Source organism: Lodderomyces beijingensis (genome assembly GCF_963989305.1).
Source record: "Lodderomyces beijingensis strain CBS 14171 genome assembly, chromosome: 2".
NCBI lineage: Eukaryota > Fungi > Ascomycota > Pichiomycetes > Serinales > Debaryomycetaceae > Lodderomyces > Lodderomyces beijingensis.
Window position 1 is genome coordinate 1,534,106 of NC_089971.1, and position 17,324 is coordinate 1,551,429.

The following is a 17,324-nucleotide window of genomic DNA, read 5'->3' on the forward strand; positions in this document are numbered from 1 at the left end:
TTTTGCTGCCCTGTGCCCCCCTTATGCTCACGAACTAAAATGTGTGCAGAGAATCGCACCACACCCCATAAGCACGAGCAACCATTGCATATGTCGTAGGGGTTCGTATCCTGACTGGAGCGATGATGGGGGGAGCTGGGTCAGCTTTTGGCTTAGCACGAAAACAAGCAACAAGGGATTGAACAAGCTCAACTATTCTCCTAGCTATTGACTTTTTGGTTTTCTTAATGTCAACAGCTGAATCAACGGAGGGAGCACGCTCAATTTTTCGGCTAGCTTTGGAGGAATTAACATTGTTTGGTTTTTCGGCCTCCGGTTCCTTGTGTCTCGTAGTTTCAACAGCTGTAGCAATGGGGGGAACAATCTCATTTGGTTTGACAGCCTCTGGTTCTTTGGGTGATTTGGAAATAGCGGCTCCATGTTTATCAGCTTTGCATGTAGGTGCACCCCTCTTCTTGGGAATAACTAGCTTTGGCGTTTCACGTCCCAATGCTGAATACTGGTGCTGGGGCTCGTCGCTGTTGTTGCTGCAAATGCTTAGCAAGTCCGCATTTCCTTCTTCTTCCTCAACCTCTATAGCAAAATACGGTTTGGGTTGTCTTAACCTGCGGAGGATTATGTCTTCCAAGCTTTGCGAGAAAGACTCCAATGCTGGACCATCGGAATAGCAACTGGACGATGTTTGAAGTTCACGTGGCTCATAAGCCTCGTGATTGTCCAGATTGGCAATGTTTGTCTCAGCAGGTCTAGGTTGAGGTTGAAATACAGCGGATTCAGCAAATGTAGTGGGTTGAGTAAATGCAGCCAATGCGGTGGGTTCGGCATATTCAGCGTACTCAGCGTATTCAGCATATTCAGAGGGTTCGGCGGGTTCGGCGGGTTTGGCGTTATCAGCAGGTTCATCCAAATTAGCAGCAGGTTCAGGATGATCCAAATTAGCGGTGGGTCCACCAACTGGGGGACATTCATTTTTTTCAATTGATGCAGATAATGCATCAACTTTTTCTTCTTCAACAGCAGTATCACTGGCTGGTGAACATTTCTCTTCTTCAATTGATGCAGATAATGCATCAACTTTTTCTTCTTCAACAGCAGTATCACTGGCTGGTGAACATTTCTCTTCTTCAATTGATGCAGATAATGCATCAAATTTTTCTTCTTCAACAGCAGTATCACTGGCTGGTGAACATTTCTCTTCTTCAATTGATGCAGATAATGCATCAACTTTTTCTTCTTCAACAGCAGTATCACTGACTGGTGAACATTTCTCTTCTTCAATTGATGCTGGTAAAGCATCAATGGTCGTAGTTTTTTTCATATGGAAAAACTTTCTAAACTTTTCCTTTTTTGAGATGTGCTCACCGCTTGGTGAACATTCTTCTTCTGATGCTGATGCTGATAAAGCATCAACTGTTTTGGTTTTCTTTATTTTGAAAAGCTGCTTGAGCTTTTCTTTTTTTGATTTGTGCTCATCGACTGATGGGCACTTTGTTTCTGTAGTTGATGCTAATGAGGCATCAACTGTTGTTGCTTTTTTGAAGTGGAAAAGTTGTTTAAACTTCTCCCTCTTTGACGTATGTTCGCCAGTTGGCGAACATTTGGTTTCGTCTGATGCTGATGAGGCATCGAAAATTACTTGAGTTTGATTGATTCTTTGCATTTTTATCTTCGAAATGCAGTAAAAAATTTAATTGATTGGTGAAGAAGGAAAAGAAGAAGGGAAATAAAAAAAGGTCCAGTTGGTGGAATTGGAAATGGGTCCCAAAGGTTGTTCTTAAAATATAGTTAATTTGCAAAACCATTTCACGTATTTGTGTATGCTGCTTGTGGGGTGGGGGTGGAAAAAAGCAGGAGCGAAATACATGGGGTTTTTTGCAACCATCTCATTCATTTGTGTATGCTGCTTGGGGGTGAGAAGAAGCAGGAGCAAAATACATGTGGTTTTTTTGCAGCCATTTCATATTTTCCAGTATGCCCATTTCCATCCCCCAAGCAGCATTCGCGTAAAAAAAAATGTCTTGCATTATTTTACAGTTGGTAGCATCTACTACATCACGTGCCTCTACTTGAAGAGTGCACCAGAGCTGCACAGCACCCAGATGTCAGAGATAACTGGTTCAAGTAGTGACTGGCTCAATCAATCCAGGACCCTGACGCGCTTTTCTCAATACATTCAATTGCAACGATATAGAAGTGGTGCCGCTGTCGAGTCCAGTCGGCTGACTGGATGTAAATATTCTCGCCGGCTCCCGTGGCCGATTGAATCTAGTTGAGCCTGCAAACCGTTGCATGATTCGAAGCTACAAAACAATTTGTATGATAAGTATAAATGAGTATGCGACTTTGTCACGAATCACGCATTTCTCTCAAGACAAAAGGAAAAGTTGGCATGAGTGTCACGAGTGCCTTCGGTTCTGTTACAACCCAAAAGCGCAATCATCTTAAGCATCTTCCATAGTCATCCTCTTTTTTTCGCGTAAACTTCACTGAAAATACTATCAATTTCTTCCCAAACGATGATCATACACATTTGGATCATCTTTTTTTTTCTCTCCTTTTTTGACAGACATTGTGCCGGGTAGGTTTGTCTTGTTATATTCTTTTTTGTTTGGAAAGCTGTGACGAATAGATTTGCTGGAGGTGAAGGAATGAGTTGACACACTCAATCAGCGAATCCGAGTTGACGGGTGCGTATTGCACTTGTGTAGTAGTCTCCACTAAGTTGGTCTGAACAATGATAGCTCCCCCCGCAGGCTAAACCTCTTGCACCATCTGAAGTTGAATTGCTTGCAAAAAGCCTACTCACTGCCTGACACAGCAGTCCCATCATAGAATAGTTATCATAGGTGCTTGTAAAACTTCCCCTTGAAAAAGTTGAGCTAGTTTGGCCGAGTGGTTAAGGCGATGCCCTGCTATTCCATCAGAGAGCTAGGCATTGGGATTTTCCTTCGCAGGTTCGAATCCTGTAGCTGGCGTCAATTTTTTTTTTCTTTTCTTTCATTTTTTTGTTTTTATGGCCAAATACAGACGATAGTCCATCTAGTGACAAGCAGCCTCAGCTCTCTACTAGAGACGAACTAAATCAAGAAAAAAGAGTGAAACAAAAGAACCCTTTGTGAAACAGGTATCAATCTTTATTCACCCAGTGCGGGTTTCAAATAGTCAAAGCAGAGAGCTTGTGAAATCGCTTGCCTTGTCCATTTACACCTCCTTTTCTGAGCCAATTTCGTGGAACCTCGTTATATATTTTTCTTTCTTTTAAAAAGCTGAAAAATGTAGACTTTAGAGAGTCTGTTCCCCAATCTTCCCAGCTCTGGTGCATGAAGTTTGAAAATTTGGTTGTGGAACAGGGAGAACGCGACTACGCCGCCGAGGCTCTGACCTGATCTTCCCCCCTCTTTCCGTCGAGAGTGCAAAAAAAAAGCGTTTCACTGTAAATAATACAGTTTGCTCAATGGCTTCAAGTCTCTCCCAAGGTATGTCTGTGTGTATGGGAGCTCTAACTACAACCTACCATGTCTACATCACTGGATCGAGTTTGATCGACGCGTCTAGTATGTGCTTTCCCCTCCGACAGATGTAAAACAGTCATGCTGCAGTGTCGCGGAAAACCGGTGTCGTTTCAAACGCGTCACGCACCAACGACACTGGACACTATAAATTCTTCACAGACAACAACAACAACAACAACTACAAAAAAAAAAATCAGTGATCTGTTCCCTTTGATCTTGCGAGTGATTTTTTGTTTCAATTCAATTCTAACTAGACAAGAGGCAAACAGAAAAGAAAAAAAATGGATAAACTTAAGGAAGTATGTTTGAACGTTCTACAATAGCACGAACTCTCCAATCAACCCTCAAAAGATAGTTGTGTTCGAGACGATGGTTCAATTGGGAGGCGCACCCTCCCCAGGTTTCGTCAATTAAGTAGTTTGGGATTTGGGAGGGGGCGGTCGGGAACGAACTACGGTCATATGAATTCCTCGACGCAGAGTTGATTGGAGGGACCTGATTCGCTGAAAACTTGTTCTGTTTTTTTTTTTTTAGAAAGGAAAGAGTCTAGGTCGACGAAGGATCAAGTTTCGTTTGATTGCACTGTCTATTTCCCCTCGCCCAGTAACCCAACCCAACACCTTTTATTATTGACAAATGTACTAACTCAAATTTTTTTTTTTTCAGAAAATCAACAGCTTGAAATTGGATTCCGAGAAGTGGCAAGAGAAGTCCGAGGAATTGGCCGAGAAGATCAAGGAACTCGAACAAGAAAGCTTGGAAAAGGACAACCAAATCCAAGCTCTTACTAGAAAAAACCAAGTTTTGGAAGAAGAAGTTGAAAAATTGGAAGGTAACCTTGGTGATATCAAGCAAGCTGCTGATGAGTCTCACTCTTTGAAAACTTCCAATGACAATTACACCAAAAAGAACCAAGTCTTGGAAGAGGAATTGGAAGAAGCTGACAAGAATTTGAAAGAAACTACAGCTAAATTGAGAGAAACCGATATCAAAGCTGAGCAGTTGGAAAGAAAGGTTGCTAGCTTGGAAAGCGACAAGGAGGAACTGGAGAGGAAATACGAGGAATTGACTGAGAAGTACAACACCGTCAAGGCTGAATTGGATGAAATCAGTCAACAATTGGAAGCTATTTGATTTTGTACTTTTTTTTTTTAAAAAAAAATCAAATCAGATATTTAGAAGGCTGTTCTTGTTTGCTTCGTGAATGGGTGTAGGTCTACCCTCCGCCTCCCCTCCTCCTTCACTCCTTCCCTCAGTATCAATCAAATCATCAATTAATACAATTAGCGGGCGCATCACTTTTTTTTTTTAATATTTAACAAGCTTATGGTATTTATTTTGCATATATCGAAAAAAAAGAAAGATTACACGTATTGGAGTAGAAATGCTTCAAGAGTCGACTACCGACTGTTGACTAGTGACTGCTGAAACCCGACTCCTTTCACGTGGGAGTAGATCTCTCAATTGACACACAACTTTACTCGCAAGAAGGACAATGTCTCCTTTTTTTTTAGACATGTCCGTGCCTTTTTATCAATTGATTAGCGAAAATCTCAAAATTTTTAACACATTGCAGTGGTATGACGTACGCTCTGCAGTGTTCGAGATTAGTACCAGTGACTACAAAGGTTTATTTCTTATTTTGAAGAAGAATAGCCTTTTACTTAAAGTAGCTTGCTTTATTTTTAATTGCGAGGAAATGAGAAGACGTTGAAATCACAACCGACCAAACCAAACCAAGCCGTGGTTGTCTGTCCGCTTGTTTGTCCGTTTGCTCGATCAGTCTTTTCAGCTAGAGTTCAGCGCAAGGCTGGTTTGCTTTTTTTTTATCCTCTCATTTGCATGGGATGGGTGGAATCCTCACCTTTAATGAATTGTTACTGGTATCTCCTTCTTTTTCCAATAGTAACTGGGCAGAAAAACCTCCTTGATTATACTTACGTGCTTAATTACTTAGTAGTAGTAGCTTTACCGAGTTGCTCCAGTTGCATTGGCTTATCGGACCCTGCCACTTTCCTTCCCTCCTTCCCTCCTTCCCTCCTCACCCCTCAGCCCCTTTTCGCCCCCTGGCGGAAGTTTGCCGAACGGTTGGAACAATATTACTTGTTCAGGACAACGACTTGAAGAGCAGTTCACTAACACACCCTCTCTTTTCCAACTCAAAGTGATACGAGAAAAAAAAAATATCACTGTCTGAAGAAACAGTATCAGCCTATTATTAAATTTTAATTCTTAACAGGAAGGACCCTATATCTTAACAAAGATTACACCAACAAGAACACCATCGCCATCTCCATCGCCATCACCATCACCATCGCCATCGTCACATTCATTTGAAGAACCCTCTTGCTCATCAGAAAATTCCAAAAACCTCGATTTTTCCAGGGAGGGTCATTTGCGCATAATCTTTTCTTCATCCTATTTCATAGCTAAACTCCAGTTAAAAAAAACAAAAAAAAAACAGGATAACCTTGAAACAAGGGCAAAAGCCATGCCGATTTCAAATTCCATAAGGTCACGGTTTGGCAATAACCTCGAGTCCCACCAGGTTGACGAAGATTACACCATACTGCTGTCAAGACAAGCATCACAACGCACAAACCTGGAGACGCAACTACTACTACTGCTGCTGCAGGACCAACCTCGTCCGGTGCCGGAAGAGCCGAATTATCCTGGGTATACCCGAGGCACCATAGAAGCCATGGACCCGCTTGACCAACTCGACGATTATCAAGACCCAGTGCAACTACCCACGTACGAGCTATCGCAACGTTTGCATCTGCGCCTGGGGCTGGGCGAGACGGAAGAAACCCATGCAAACACCGAAGCCAGGTCCTTGGGGATTCACATATATACTCCAATACCTTCGTTGCCCATTCCAAGAGTTACCCCGATGATGCAGCTGAACTCTTCGGATTCATCCATGTCGCCAACACCCACGTATCCACATCCGCATCCTTCGTTAAACCACACACCTGAGCTCACCTCCGCCACTGGCAACAACAACAACAGCAACAATACAATTTCTTCGCTTGCTACAACGTCACGAGCAAATAAGCTCCAACAATCATCAATCAAGAAACTAGGACTCAAATTCCTCAACGCCAGACAGCATTTCCTTCTTGCATGTTGCCGGGACGTCTCGCTAATCCCGCCATTATTTTGCTTATTCCAATCTTGGAAACGAATCCATTTCGACCACGAAAACGCCTTGGCCAACCACAAGATTACCACAGCAAGAGGCTTGGAACATTTCCTTACTGGCGTGTGGTGTATTGTCAGCGCATATTTGTCGTACTCGATTCTAGACTCGCTCCTCGTGCGCTGGATTGTGACTTACTCTACATCAGCTGCGATTGTGCGTGTGCTTTCAATGTCGACGATTATGATTACACTTGAACTATATTTTGTCAATGCTTTTAGCGCCGAGGGTTACAAATACGGTTTACATATTTGGATCTTGATTAGCTGTTTGTTGACCTTGACTTTTATTGTTCAGAATTTCGTCACCCTGAATTTATCTTTGGAGCATTATCAACAACAGCAACAGCAACAGCAACAGCAGCACCACCAGCATCAGGATACATTTAGCGCTGTTCGAGTTGGCGAACACGGACATAGTTCAGCAGGAGATGTAGTCCGAGAGGAACGAAAGATGAGACGCAAGTCGATCAAACCACGTCGATTTTTCGATTTTTACAACATTGTCGTCTTTGCTGTTGTTCCTGTTGGGCTAGCAAGTTTCATCACTATGATTGGGTTGCTTCGGTCCTTGTTGATTTTGAGAATCGATGTCGATCAAGCCTTGACTACCGTTTCCTAATTGAAAGCAAGTGTTTTAGTCTGTCTGTCAATGGACACGAAAATTGGGACGATTCTCAGACGAAGAGGACGAACTAGCATAGACGAAACTCAGCAACTCCGCAACTCCGCGACGAGTGGGAAGGGATGGAGGGTGATACTCACTTTTCTAAACTTCGACGTTGATACCTAACCACGTGTGAATTTTTTCCCGTTCAGTGGAGACATGGGCACAGATTATTTGAAAGCGTTGGAAAATAATGTGCTCAGATGCCTGCCTCGACGCTTTACACTAATTCAATTTATCTTTTTTTTGGGAAATTTGTTTGATTTGATATCAATCATTTTTATTTGTCTTTTTTTGTTGTTTTTTCAGTTCTATAAGCTTGTGCCGACGATCACATAGAGAGTTTTTTTTGTTTTATAGATACCAACCTACAATATATTTATTTTTTTGGGCTAAGACAACTTGAATCCATTGCGTTTTCCTGTTGAAAGATTTATCCGGTGTCGAACGTGTATATATTTTTCCCTGCTGTATTGCAGCGCACGAAGCGGAATTTTTCTACACGATATACTTGACTCTTGACCCCATCACCAATCTATAGCTACGTCTCACCGCTGTTGTGCGAGTCTGGTTTTACTAGATCTAGATCTGGTGGTCATGCCAATGGTGACGATGGCGATGGTGATGGTGTGAAGAGCAAGTGGTAGCACCGTGTTCCCTCATCTATAAAAAAGGAAAAACATCATCAGCACAACTTTTTCTTCAGTTTTTGGCCCCTTTTTCTTTCCTTTCTTCTCCAATCAAAAAGTAAAACAGGGAGAAATTTGCCACGACGAGATAATGTAAACGCTTCCAAGTTATACTCGTTGCCATTTTTTTAAAAACATAAAAATGTGAAAAACACCCTCCCGAGATTGAACCTCCATGCCCTTTGTAGGAAGTTTGAAATTTTCAACACACGAGAAATTTTGAATGTCGATCAATTTTTGAAGGGTACACTTTTATCCGCTTAGTTCTCTTGCTTTTCTGTATTTTTTTCAAAGGGGACTGATGGAAGAGACTTGAGGGTTTGGGGCTTAAGAGGTCTATGACCAGAGGTAGAGAGGCCGGCATTGGTTCCACCGCGCAGCTTACTTGGAGCCAACACTCATCCGAGGTTGGGCCAGGGACCACCTCACTGGCCTCGAAGTTTAAAGTCACACTGGACCGTTCCCACTATCCCACTATTCCACAATTGATCAACAACGTACCCAGTGCTTCCCCCCATAGACCCTACAATTTATCCCCATTTGATTAACTCTTTAGAAATTTTTGTTTTATATTAGCTATACATCTCTCTCTTCTTCAAAACAAAACAACCACCAATCATAAAATACAAAGAGCCACATTCCCAATCAAATCGAAATCATGGTTGTCAGTCATCGGCAAAAGTGGCAAATTTTTTTTTTGTTTCAAAAAGCTGCTTAAACTTCATCTTCGTCGTCGTCGTCGTCTCGAAAAAGTTTATCTAAATTTGTTGAATCCAATATCAGTAGCTTTTTCTCTGAAACATTGACGGCACAAGTCCAAACCGTACTTTCTGATCAAACCAGAGTGTGATGAACAATGACGACATTGTCTTGAACCTTTACCAAAGTTTCTTGGGTGTGAGAACCAAACGTTTTCGTGTGCCATATTTTATTCTAGAAAAATAGTCAGTATTTTGCGATTGCTTGACAAAGGTTGATGGTCGAGGTGTAGAGGTGTAGATGTGTAAATGTCTGTGTGAATGAGTGAGACGAGCGGGATGAACAGAATTGCTCTGAAAATATCCTTTTTTTTCATAGTTTTGTCACTTTGCCCTCCAAGAACGCCTTGTTCTTTCGATGGACTGGATGGTGTCTTTCCCTCTCTGTGAATTTAGTATGTAACTTGTGACTTGAACGACAATCTTGGCTGCATCAGGAGGCAAGAGAGCCCGCTGGTGCATCGTAAAACCTCCAAAATGGGTCATTGCCGTTGATGTTCTTGATGTGAAATCTTGTGCCCTTCTTTGACTTTATTCCTGTACTTGTTCATTTCCAAACTTGATGGACTCGTCGAATGGCTCTTCTTTTTTTGATCTGTCCCAGTTCATCTCCTTCATCCACATCTTTCGTGTCCCATCTTTTTCAACCTCTATGACCCCCTTCGTTGAGTACATACTGTTTTGACGTTGTTGACAAGGGTTTCGACTGTCTCTCTACTGCTACTTTGAAATTTCACTGGATTTTTTTCTACAGTGCTCACTGGGTTGGCTCGCCCGGACTGCGCTGCACCAAAAAAAATAGCTTGTGTAATGTTAGCAGCGTCCCATCTTGTTAGCTGGTCGCGTGATCTTCACGTGATCTTCACGTGATACAATTAGGGCTTAGACACCCTCAGCACACGTGACACAACCTTTGCAAGTCATCTCATCTCTCCACTCCTTCCCCCCCGCGATGGATGGATGAGCTAGTTGAAGTAGGCCAACAGAATAGCCCGATTAAGATAAGAACGACACAGGTTTATTTGCCGAACAGACTACCATGGCCAAGGGAGGTAACCTGCATAGGAATACCTTAAAAAATGACCACAAGCCATTCAAGTCGAAACATGCCACGAAAGGCCAGTTGAAAAACCAATACAAGGGTAAAGTCGAAAAGAGTGCCAGTTCGGGAAGCGTGTCCAAGCCATTGGACAAAGTTGCGAGAAAGAACTTGGCCAAGCAATTGAAAGGTAACAAGATTCTAGAATCAAAGTTGGCAAAGAGTCTATTCGAGGGGAACTCGGGAGCGCAAAAGATCATCACAATAATATGCTTGACCAACGATTTATCTCCCGTAGATATTGCCAACCAGTTATTCAACCAAGATAAAGAACAGCCTCAAGCGGAGTTCCTGTATCCGGGAATACTGAACTTGCAAATCAAGAAATTCAAATCAAACTTTAAAGTCATCTTGCCCAACCAGAACAGCATATTGGATGTTCTAGATGCCGCGAAAGTAGCCGACTTTGTCGTGTTTGGAGTCTCGGCAACGCAGGAAGTGGATGCAGCCTATGGAGAAAAGGTCTTGCGAGCGTTGTTGGCTCAGGGTATCGGCTCCGTGGTCGGGGTCTTGCCCAATCTTGCGACCGCATACCCCAAGCGAAACCTCCAGCTCGATGTGAAACAGTCACTACAGTCGTTTTTCAACCACTTTTTCCCCGCCGAAGATAAACTTTACATGTTGGAACTGGATTCCGAAAACTCAAACTGCCTTCGGTACTTGTGCCAAAAATTCCCGCAACTGGTCACATGGAGAGACTCGAGAAGTTGGCTCGTGGCAGATACACTCACCGCTACGGAAGACGGGATAGTTGTCGAGGGAGTGTGTCGAGGCACGGGGTTCAATGTCAATCGATTGGTCCACATTCCAGGCTTTGGAGATTTCCAAGTCGACAAGATTGAAAAAATTGCCAAATCGAGCAGCAAGAATCGTAACGAGATGCAAATCGACGAAGATGTCGAGAATTCATTTTTGCCTGATGATTCTAGAGATACGTTGGACGAGTTGAATCCTGAACCGATTGACGATGCCTTAGTTGATGAAGACAACATGTGGGATGACAATGGGGCATTTGGTGTGCGGTCGGAAGGCAAAATCTACTTTGATGACGATGCCAGCGCCTCACAAATTGCGAAACGAGTGCCCCGGGGTACCTCTGAATACCAAAAGAAATGGTTTGTGGAAGATGTCTTGGATGAAAATGCCTCCGATTTGGAAGATGAAGAAGCAGAGGCAGAGGTAGAAGAAGAAGAAGTAATGGCAGAAGAGGAAGAAGAAGGAGAAGAAGGACAAAAAGAAGGTGCATTTATCAATGCCACCACCGACTATGCAGACTCCGAAATGCACATAGACTTATCACCCGAGGAAGAGCAGCGTCAATTGGAAGAGTTCCGCAAAGCCGCCAAGGAAGATCTTGAATTCCCCGACGAAATCGAGTTAAACCCACAAGACTCGGCAATTAAAACCTTGCTGGCGTATAGAGGCGTGAAATCACTTGCCAATTGCGACTGGGAAGTTGACGAAAAAGACGTGGAAAAGCCAAGCATATGGCATAGGTTGCTACGCATATCCAACTTCAGAGCCACCAAGAACCGTGTCAACAAGGAATTCATCAAACACGTTCAGATCCAACCAGGCAATCGCATCAAGTTACTCATCAAAGCACCAACGGCAATTTTCGAAAATGTCGAAGTCAATGTGAAACCATTCACGGTTTACGAGTTGCTCGAACACGAACATCAGCTCGCCATGGTGAATTTCTCGTTTGAAAACTGGGAAGAATACGAAACACCCATTGCCAATAAGGAGGCCATGATTGTACAATACGGACCACGAAGACAACTCATCAACCCTATTTTCAACCAGGGCTCCAACACGAGAAACAATGTACACAAGCAAGAAAACTACCAGCATCAAGGCATGTCAACCATCGCCACTGCCATTGCACCGGTCTTGTTCACCAATGCACCCGTGGTGTACTTCAAACCAGGTGAAACTAAAGGAGACGTCGAATTCATCGGCAAAGGTTCATACTTGGGCTGCGATCATACTCGTATCATTGCCGAACGAATCGTCTTGACTGGCCACCCAGTCAAGATCCATAAAAAGGTCGTTACTGTACGTTATATGTTTTTCAATGCTCAGGATATCAATTTCTTCAAAGCTGTTGGGTTATTCACCAAGAGTGGAAGACTGGGGTTCATCAAGGAAAGTTTAGGAACTCATGGCTACTTTAAGGCCAATTTCGATGGGAAGTTGACGTCTCAGGATGTCGTTGCCATGAGCTTGTATAAGCGTGTATGGCCCGAGATCTCAACTATGTATGAAGCGTAGACTAGAGAGTAGCGATAACAAACGATTTTCCTTTGTCCTGTCTTTTTAATTATTAATTACGGCTTTGTGTAAAACGACATTTTCTGCTTTTTGTGACATTTGCAAAAATTTTGCAATCATTTTTTTTTTTGCAACCAATTCTTGCAGATTGCATAAGTAATCGTGAAAGAAAAACAAAAAAAAATATGAAAGAACTAAACGTTGATAAGACTCTATAAAAGACTATGCTTTAAGGAGTAGGGGGGTATACCGAAATTGCGAAAGAAGACCGAACAACTGGAAAAACTGGAAAAAACCGGGCAGAACTTTTTTTTTTGTAGCGAAGAAATTTCCCAAGAATAAATATTTAACCACGATACCGAAAATAAAAACATGAACACGATGAAATGCGTTAAAAAAAGTAAGAATCAACAAAGAAAAAATGAAACATAAAACATAAAACAATAAGGAAGTCGAGTTTTTTTTTTCTTTGCTGATAACCGAATTTTTCAATTTTTCTTTTGTAGAAATAGGCGTTAATATTTATTAAGACAAAAGTCCAACGGCCATCGCGACAAGTGACAACAAGATGGAATTGACGCCAACTGATCCTGCACCACCTTGTAAGACTGAGGCAGCTGATGAAGCCGGGTTGGTGACTGCCGGTGGGACAGCTGGTGAGGTTGAGGATGAGGTTGAAACTGCAGCAACAGTTGTTGGCGATGATGGTGATGATGATGATACCGCAACTGGAACTGATGGCTTAGCAGCTGAGCTAGGGATCAGGACTGGAGAAGTTGGATGGGTGGAAACAACAACTGATGAGACAGTGGTGCCTCCAACAACCACAGGCGTGGTGTAGGTAACGACGCTTGGTGTGGAAGGAGCTGGATGAGTAGAAACAACAACTGATGAAACAGTGGTGCCTCCAACAACCACAGGCGTGGTGTAGGTAACGACGCTTGGTGTGGAAGGAGCTGGATGAGTAGAAACAACAACTGATGAAACAGTGGTGCCTCCAACAACCACAGGCGTGGTGTAGGTAACGACGCTTGGTGTGGAAGGAGCTGGATGGGTGGAAACAACAACTGATGAGACAGTGGTGCCTCCAACAACCACAGGCGTGGTGTAGGTAACGACGCTTGGTGCGGAAGGAGCTGGATGGGTGGAAACAACAACTGATGAGACAGTGGTGCCTCCAACAACCACAGGCGTGGTGTAGGTAACGACGCTTGGTGCGGAAGGAGCTGGATGGGTGGAAACAACAACTGATGAGACAGTGGTGCCTCCAACAACCACAGGCGTGGTGTAGGTAACGACGCTTGGTGCGGAAGGAGCTGGATGGGTGGAAACAACAACTGATGAGACAGTGGTGCCTCCAACAACCACAGGCGTGGTGTAGGTAACGACGCTTGGTGTGGAAGGAGCTGGTTTCGTTGTAGTAACCACCGTTGGAACTGTGGTACCTCCTGTAACCGTCGTCTTGGTGTATGTGGTTGCAACTCCTGACTTGGTGGTGGTAACAACAGTGGGGACGCTCGAGCCGCCAATGACGGTTGATTTAGTGGTGGTGACGACAACGCTGGATTTAGGTGGACTAGGTGGAGTTTCGCAAACAACAGTTCCGGTGACAGTCACAGTACCTGGAGAAGTAACGGTAACTGGCGATGGCTTGCAAACGGTTTGAGTGCATTTGGTAACGGTAAAAACGGTGGTCTCTGGGCAGTAGGTGGTGTAGTCAGTGACGGTGTAGCCAGTCTTGGTAACATCCGTTGTGTATGAACTTGGGCGCAAGATGGAGCCACTAAGTGTCACTGTAGAAGGTCCAGTAACTGAAACAGTAGTTGGTGAACAGTGATTGTCCTTACAGGTGGTAATTGTGAAAACGGTACTTTCAGGACAGTAGGTGGTGAAGCCAGTCACCGTACCTTGTGTTGTGACCACAGTAGAGTTACTGTAAGCAGCAGCAGCTGACGAGACCAATGCGAATAAAGCGACCGATTTGGTGATGACGTTCATAGCGAATGGAGGTGGGTGGAAAAACAAGAACAACAACAACAACAACAAAAACAAATTCAACAAGAATTGCCAGTTGGAGATGAGGAGGAATAGTAACGATTTTACAGCAAATAAAATGGCAAGAGATTGAAGCTCCTTTATATGTTCTCTTGATGAAACGGGTACGGCATTGGCACCATTGCTTCTCTACAAGCCAAAAATTTATATCACCACAGAGGGTTGCGACGGGTAGGGTTGCGAAAGGACAGTGGTTTGTTTCTTTGTTGACTTTTTTTTGGCGGTGCTTTTTGCGGTGTGAGTGTGTGTGTGTTTGCTGTTTTCGTTTATGATGGACTGTCTTTCCATTCGCAAATATGTCAATCCTAAAATAGAATCCTTTTGACTGTGTTGGAGGAAATGATTGCAAAATCTCTTGATGGTGGGAAAAGGGGTGGAGCTTTGTGTCATTTTTTGCAACTTGCAACCTCCAGTCAGAAAAAAAACCAGTGTTGGTTGAGGGGCATTGTTCTCGCCCTCCCTCGCTCGCCCCCTCTTTTTGGCTAAAGGGGGTTTTGACGCAAGTAATTTTGGTTGCGAATTCCATGCCTTTGCGGCTAGAGGCTTCAGGAAAGAGCCCAGCATCGCCGTTTAACGCCGGGTGCCGAACAAAGAGGATTTTTTCAATTACGTGCAGACTGTAATCAATTAGTGATCCACTCTCAAAGGGCACATAAACGTCCTGGTGGGCATGTCTTTCATATTTTATGATTTCAATCTATTCTCTGTTTTTTTGTTTTTCCACCAGAAGAGAGCAAACAACAGTACCTGGCAATTTCACAACAAGAATTTATTGATTCATCCGTGGAACAGGGTAGCAAAGGAATGGGAAGAGATGGAACGTATGGCGAAAGGGGATTGAGATGTGCAATTGTTCAGCATTGAACGTTTCCCTCGCCCTTAATCTCAGGAAAAGCTGGCATGGTTTGAAACCTGAGCCAACTACTTGTAAGCTTGCTTTGATTGGCAATGGTATCGAAAAGTATAAACACATCACATCCTCGAGGAAGGGATATGTCACATGTGTCGTGCCGTCATCCCACTCCTTCTCCCCCCCCCCCCCTCTCACATGTTGCTCCATCTTAGTTAGAGCAATCTGTACTGATTAAGGAAGCCCGCAATTTTGATCAACAGATCTCGTAATAGAAATTCATGTAGGCAACTCACAGTCCACGTTGCGAATCTAGAGCCACACAAAGTTCATCTCCGTGATTATGTTACCAACGAACGACAACAACGTCGCCCCGATCAAATTTCTGTCCCGGTACGTTCAAATAGAACAAACGAAAAAACGAAAAAACGCAGATATCCGGCGCTTGTTTGCCATTGCCATGCCAACAAGGTATACCTGAAGAAGACTTGGTTCGAGGTTGCGGAAGAGGAGGTTGACCTGACCTCCTTGCCCATGCACGGAATAGAATGTACAGGCGAGCCTCGACTATCGAAATTTCTCTCATATGTGGCTTCCTAGCTTGGGCTAACTTGGGCTCAACTTGCGCTCAATTTGGGAATCTCACTAGTGCTCGCCAGCGGGTTACCGTGTGAAGCGTTGACATTATCCTCCTCCCCCTACACTCCTACGCCACTACGATGCTCCTCTACTGTGCTACAGTGCTACTATGCTACTACTCTACCACGCTGTTCTTTGCCCATTCCGCTGCGCGGAGTTGAGTAAGAAATTACTGCCCATCGGTTGTTGATGTTGATGCTCCCTTGAGTTTGCTGTCTAGTTCCCATGGCTTACAACGGCAAGTTCGAGCACGCCCATAACACGCAGGAGCAGCGCATGTATTTTGTGGATTTTCGTATTGTTTTCCACAATTGAAAGCAAAGATTCGAGGACAACCTTGGGGAAAGAAAAAAACAAAAAGCAAGACAAATGCCATAAATTAAAATGCTTAGTAGTGAAAAATGTAAATTAATCGTTAATGTTAACGTTACAGAATCTATAAATTAATATGAATTAACTGGGTATACCGAATATGCCAAATGCTAGATGCTTTTTTAACCAAAAAAAAGGTGGTCGGGGAAGGGGACATCGTGAACGTCATGAAGAAATCAAGAAACGGATAATAAATTTCAAACCGAAGCTGCATTTTTATTTTTTTAAGTAAAACCGAAACAAATGATGAAACGAGTGGTGAGAAATAGAAAGGATGACTTGCAAACCAACTTTTTTGAACGTTGTTTTTTTTTGGTTTTTTTTTCTTTAAGCAAAGAAACCCAAAGCAATGGCAAAGACTGACAACAAAATTGAGTTGACAGTTTGCGAGTTTGCACCGCCTTGCAAGACGGAAACAGCCGTTGATGGGGTTGAGACAGCTGGGGCAGTGGTTGAAACAGCGGCAACGGTGGTTGGAGCGCTGGTGGTTGGGAAAACTGGGGTTGGTGCTGAAGTGACGGTGGTTGGCACAGAGCTGGTCTTCAACACTTCACCTGGGATAGTAACGGTTTCACCAGCGGTTGGGGACAAGGTAGCTGGAGCACAGGTACCGGCAGAGCAGGTGGTGATGGTCAAAACGGTTGATTCTGGACAGTAAGTAGTGAAACCTGTGGCGGTGTAAGTGGTAGGAACGTAGGTAGCTGATGGGGTTGAAACGACAACGACGGGGGTGGTGGATCCGCCAACGGTGGTTGGGCAAACGACTTCACCGGAGATGGTGACGGTTGCTTTACCTGGTACTGAAACAGTGGTTGGTTTGCATGTGCCAGCGGAACAAGTAGACACAGTAAAGACGGTGGATTCAGGGCAGTAGGTGGTGAAATCGGTCACGGTGGTTTGAGTGACAGTTCCTCCAACGACACTGGACTTGGTTGAAGTAATGACGGCTGGAGGTGGAGTGTCGCAAACAATAGTTCCGGTGACAGTCACGGTACCTGGAGAAGTAACGGTGACGGGAGATGGATGACACTTGTCCTGACTACATTTGGTAACGGTGAAAGTGGTTGTTTCCGGGCAGTAGGTGGTGTAGTCAGTGACGGTGTACTCCGTGGTCAAAGTACTGTTGGTGTAGGAAGCAACTGCCGAGGAAGCCAAGACGAGCAACGAGATTGATGAAGTTAAGAAATGCATGGCTGGGAAAAGAAAAG

At 43.8% G+C, this 17,324-nt stretch overlaps 6 protein-coding genes across 6 annotated transcripts; 3 read left to right on the top strand and 3 right to left on the bottom strand. All coding sequences in view use genetic code 12, as the record gives it.

Annotated features, from left to right (window-relative positions):
• Positions 1–34: 34 nt before the first annotated feature.
• Positions 35–1,318, bottom strand: LODBEIA_P17870 (uncharacterized protein; the record flags this gene model as incomplete). The annotated part of the gene is made up of 1 exon (XM_066971713.1): positions 35–1,318. The coding sequence occupies one exon, from the start codon at positions 1,316–1,318 to the stop codon at positions 35–37; it is 1,284 nt and encodes a 427-aa protein (XP_066828725.1).
• Positions 1,319–3,793: 2,475 nt separating this feature from the next.
• On the top strand, positions 3,794–4,646 carry LODBEIA_P17880 (uncharacterized protein; the record flags this gene model as incomplete). Its single annotated transcript, XM_066971714.1, has 2 exons — positions 3,794–3,811; positions 4,179–4,646. 2 exons carry the CDS (start codon positions 3,794–3,796, stop codon positions 4,644–4,646), a joined length of 486 nt encoding a protein of 161 aa, XP_066828726.1.
• A 1,357-nt stretch (positions 4,647–6,003) lies between these two features.
• On the top strand, positions 6,004–7,335 carry LODBEIA_P17890 (uncharacterized protein; the record flags this gene model as incomplete). Its single annotated transcript, XM_066971715.1, has 1 exon — positions 6,004–7,335. The coding sequence occupies one exon, from the start codon at positions 6,004–6,006 to the stop codon at positions 7,333–7,335; it is 1,332 nt and encodes a 443-aa protein (XP_066828727.1).
• A 2,531-nt stretch (positions 7,336–9,866) lies between these two features.
• LODBEIA_P17900 (uncharacterized protein) lies at positions 9,867–12,200 on the top strand (the record flags this gene model as incomplete). Its single annotated transcript, XM_066971717.1, has 1 exon — positions 9,867–12,200. One exon carries the CDS (start codon positions 9,867–9,869, stop codon positions 12,198–12,200), a length of 2,334 nt encoding a protein of 777 aa, XP_066828728.1.
• Positions 12,201–12,725: 525 nt separating this feature from the next.
• LODBEIA_P17910 (uncharacterized protein) lies at positions 12,726–14,198 on the bottom strand (the record flags this gene model as incomplete). The annotated part of the gene is made up of 1 exon (XM_066971718.1): positions 12,726–14,198. The coding sequence occupies one exon, from the start codon at positions 14,196–14,198 to the stop codon at positions 12,726–12,728; it is 1,473 nt and encodes a 490-aa protein (XP_066828729.1).
• Positions 14,199–16,443: 2,245 nt separating this feature from the next.
• On the bottom strand, positions 16,444–17,307 carry LODBEIA_P17920 (uncharacterized protein; the record flags this gene model as incomplete). The annotated part of the gene is made up of 1 exon (XM_066971719.1): positions 16,444–17,307. One exon carries the CDS (start codon positions 17,305–17,307, stop codon positions 16,444–16,446), a length of 864 nt encoding a protein of 287 aa, XP_066828730.1.
• Between the last annotated feature and the right edge of the window lie 17 nt (positions 17,308–17,324).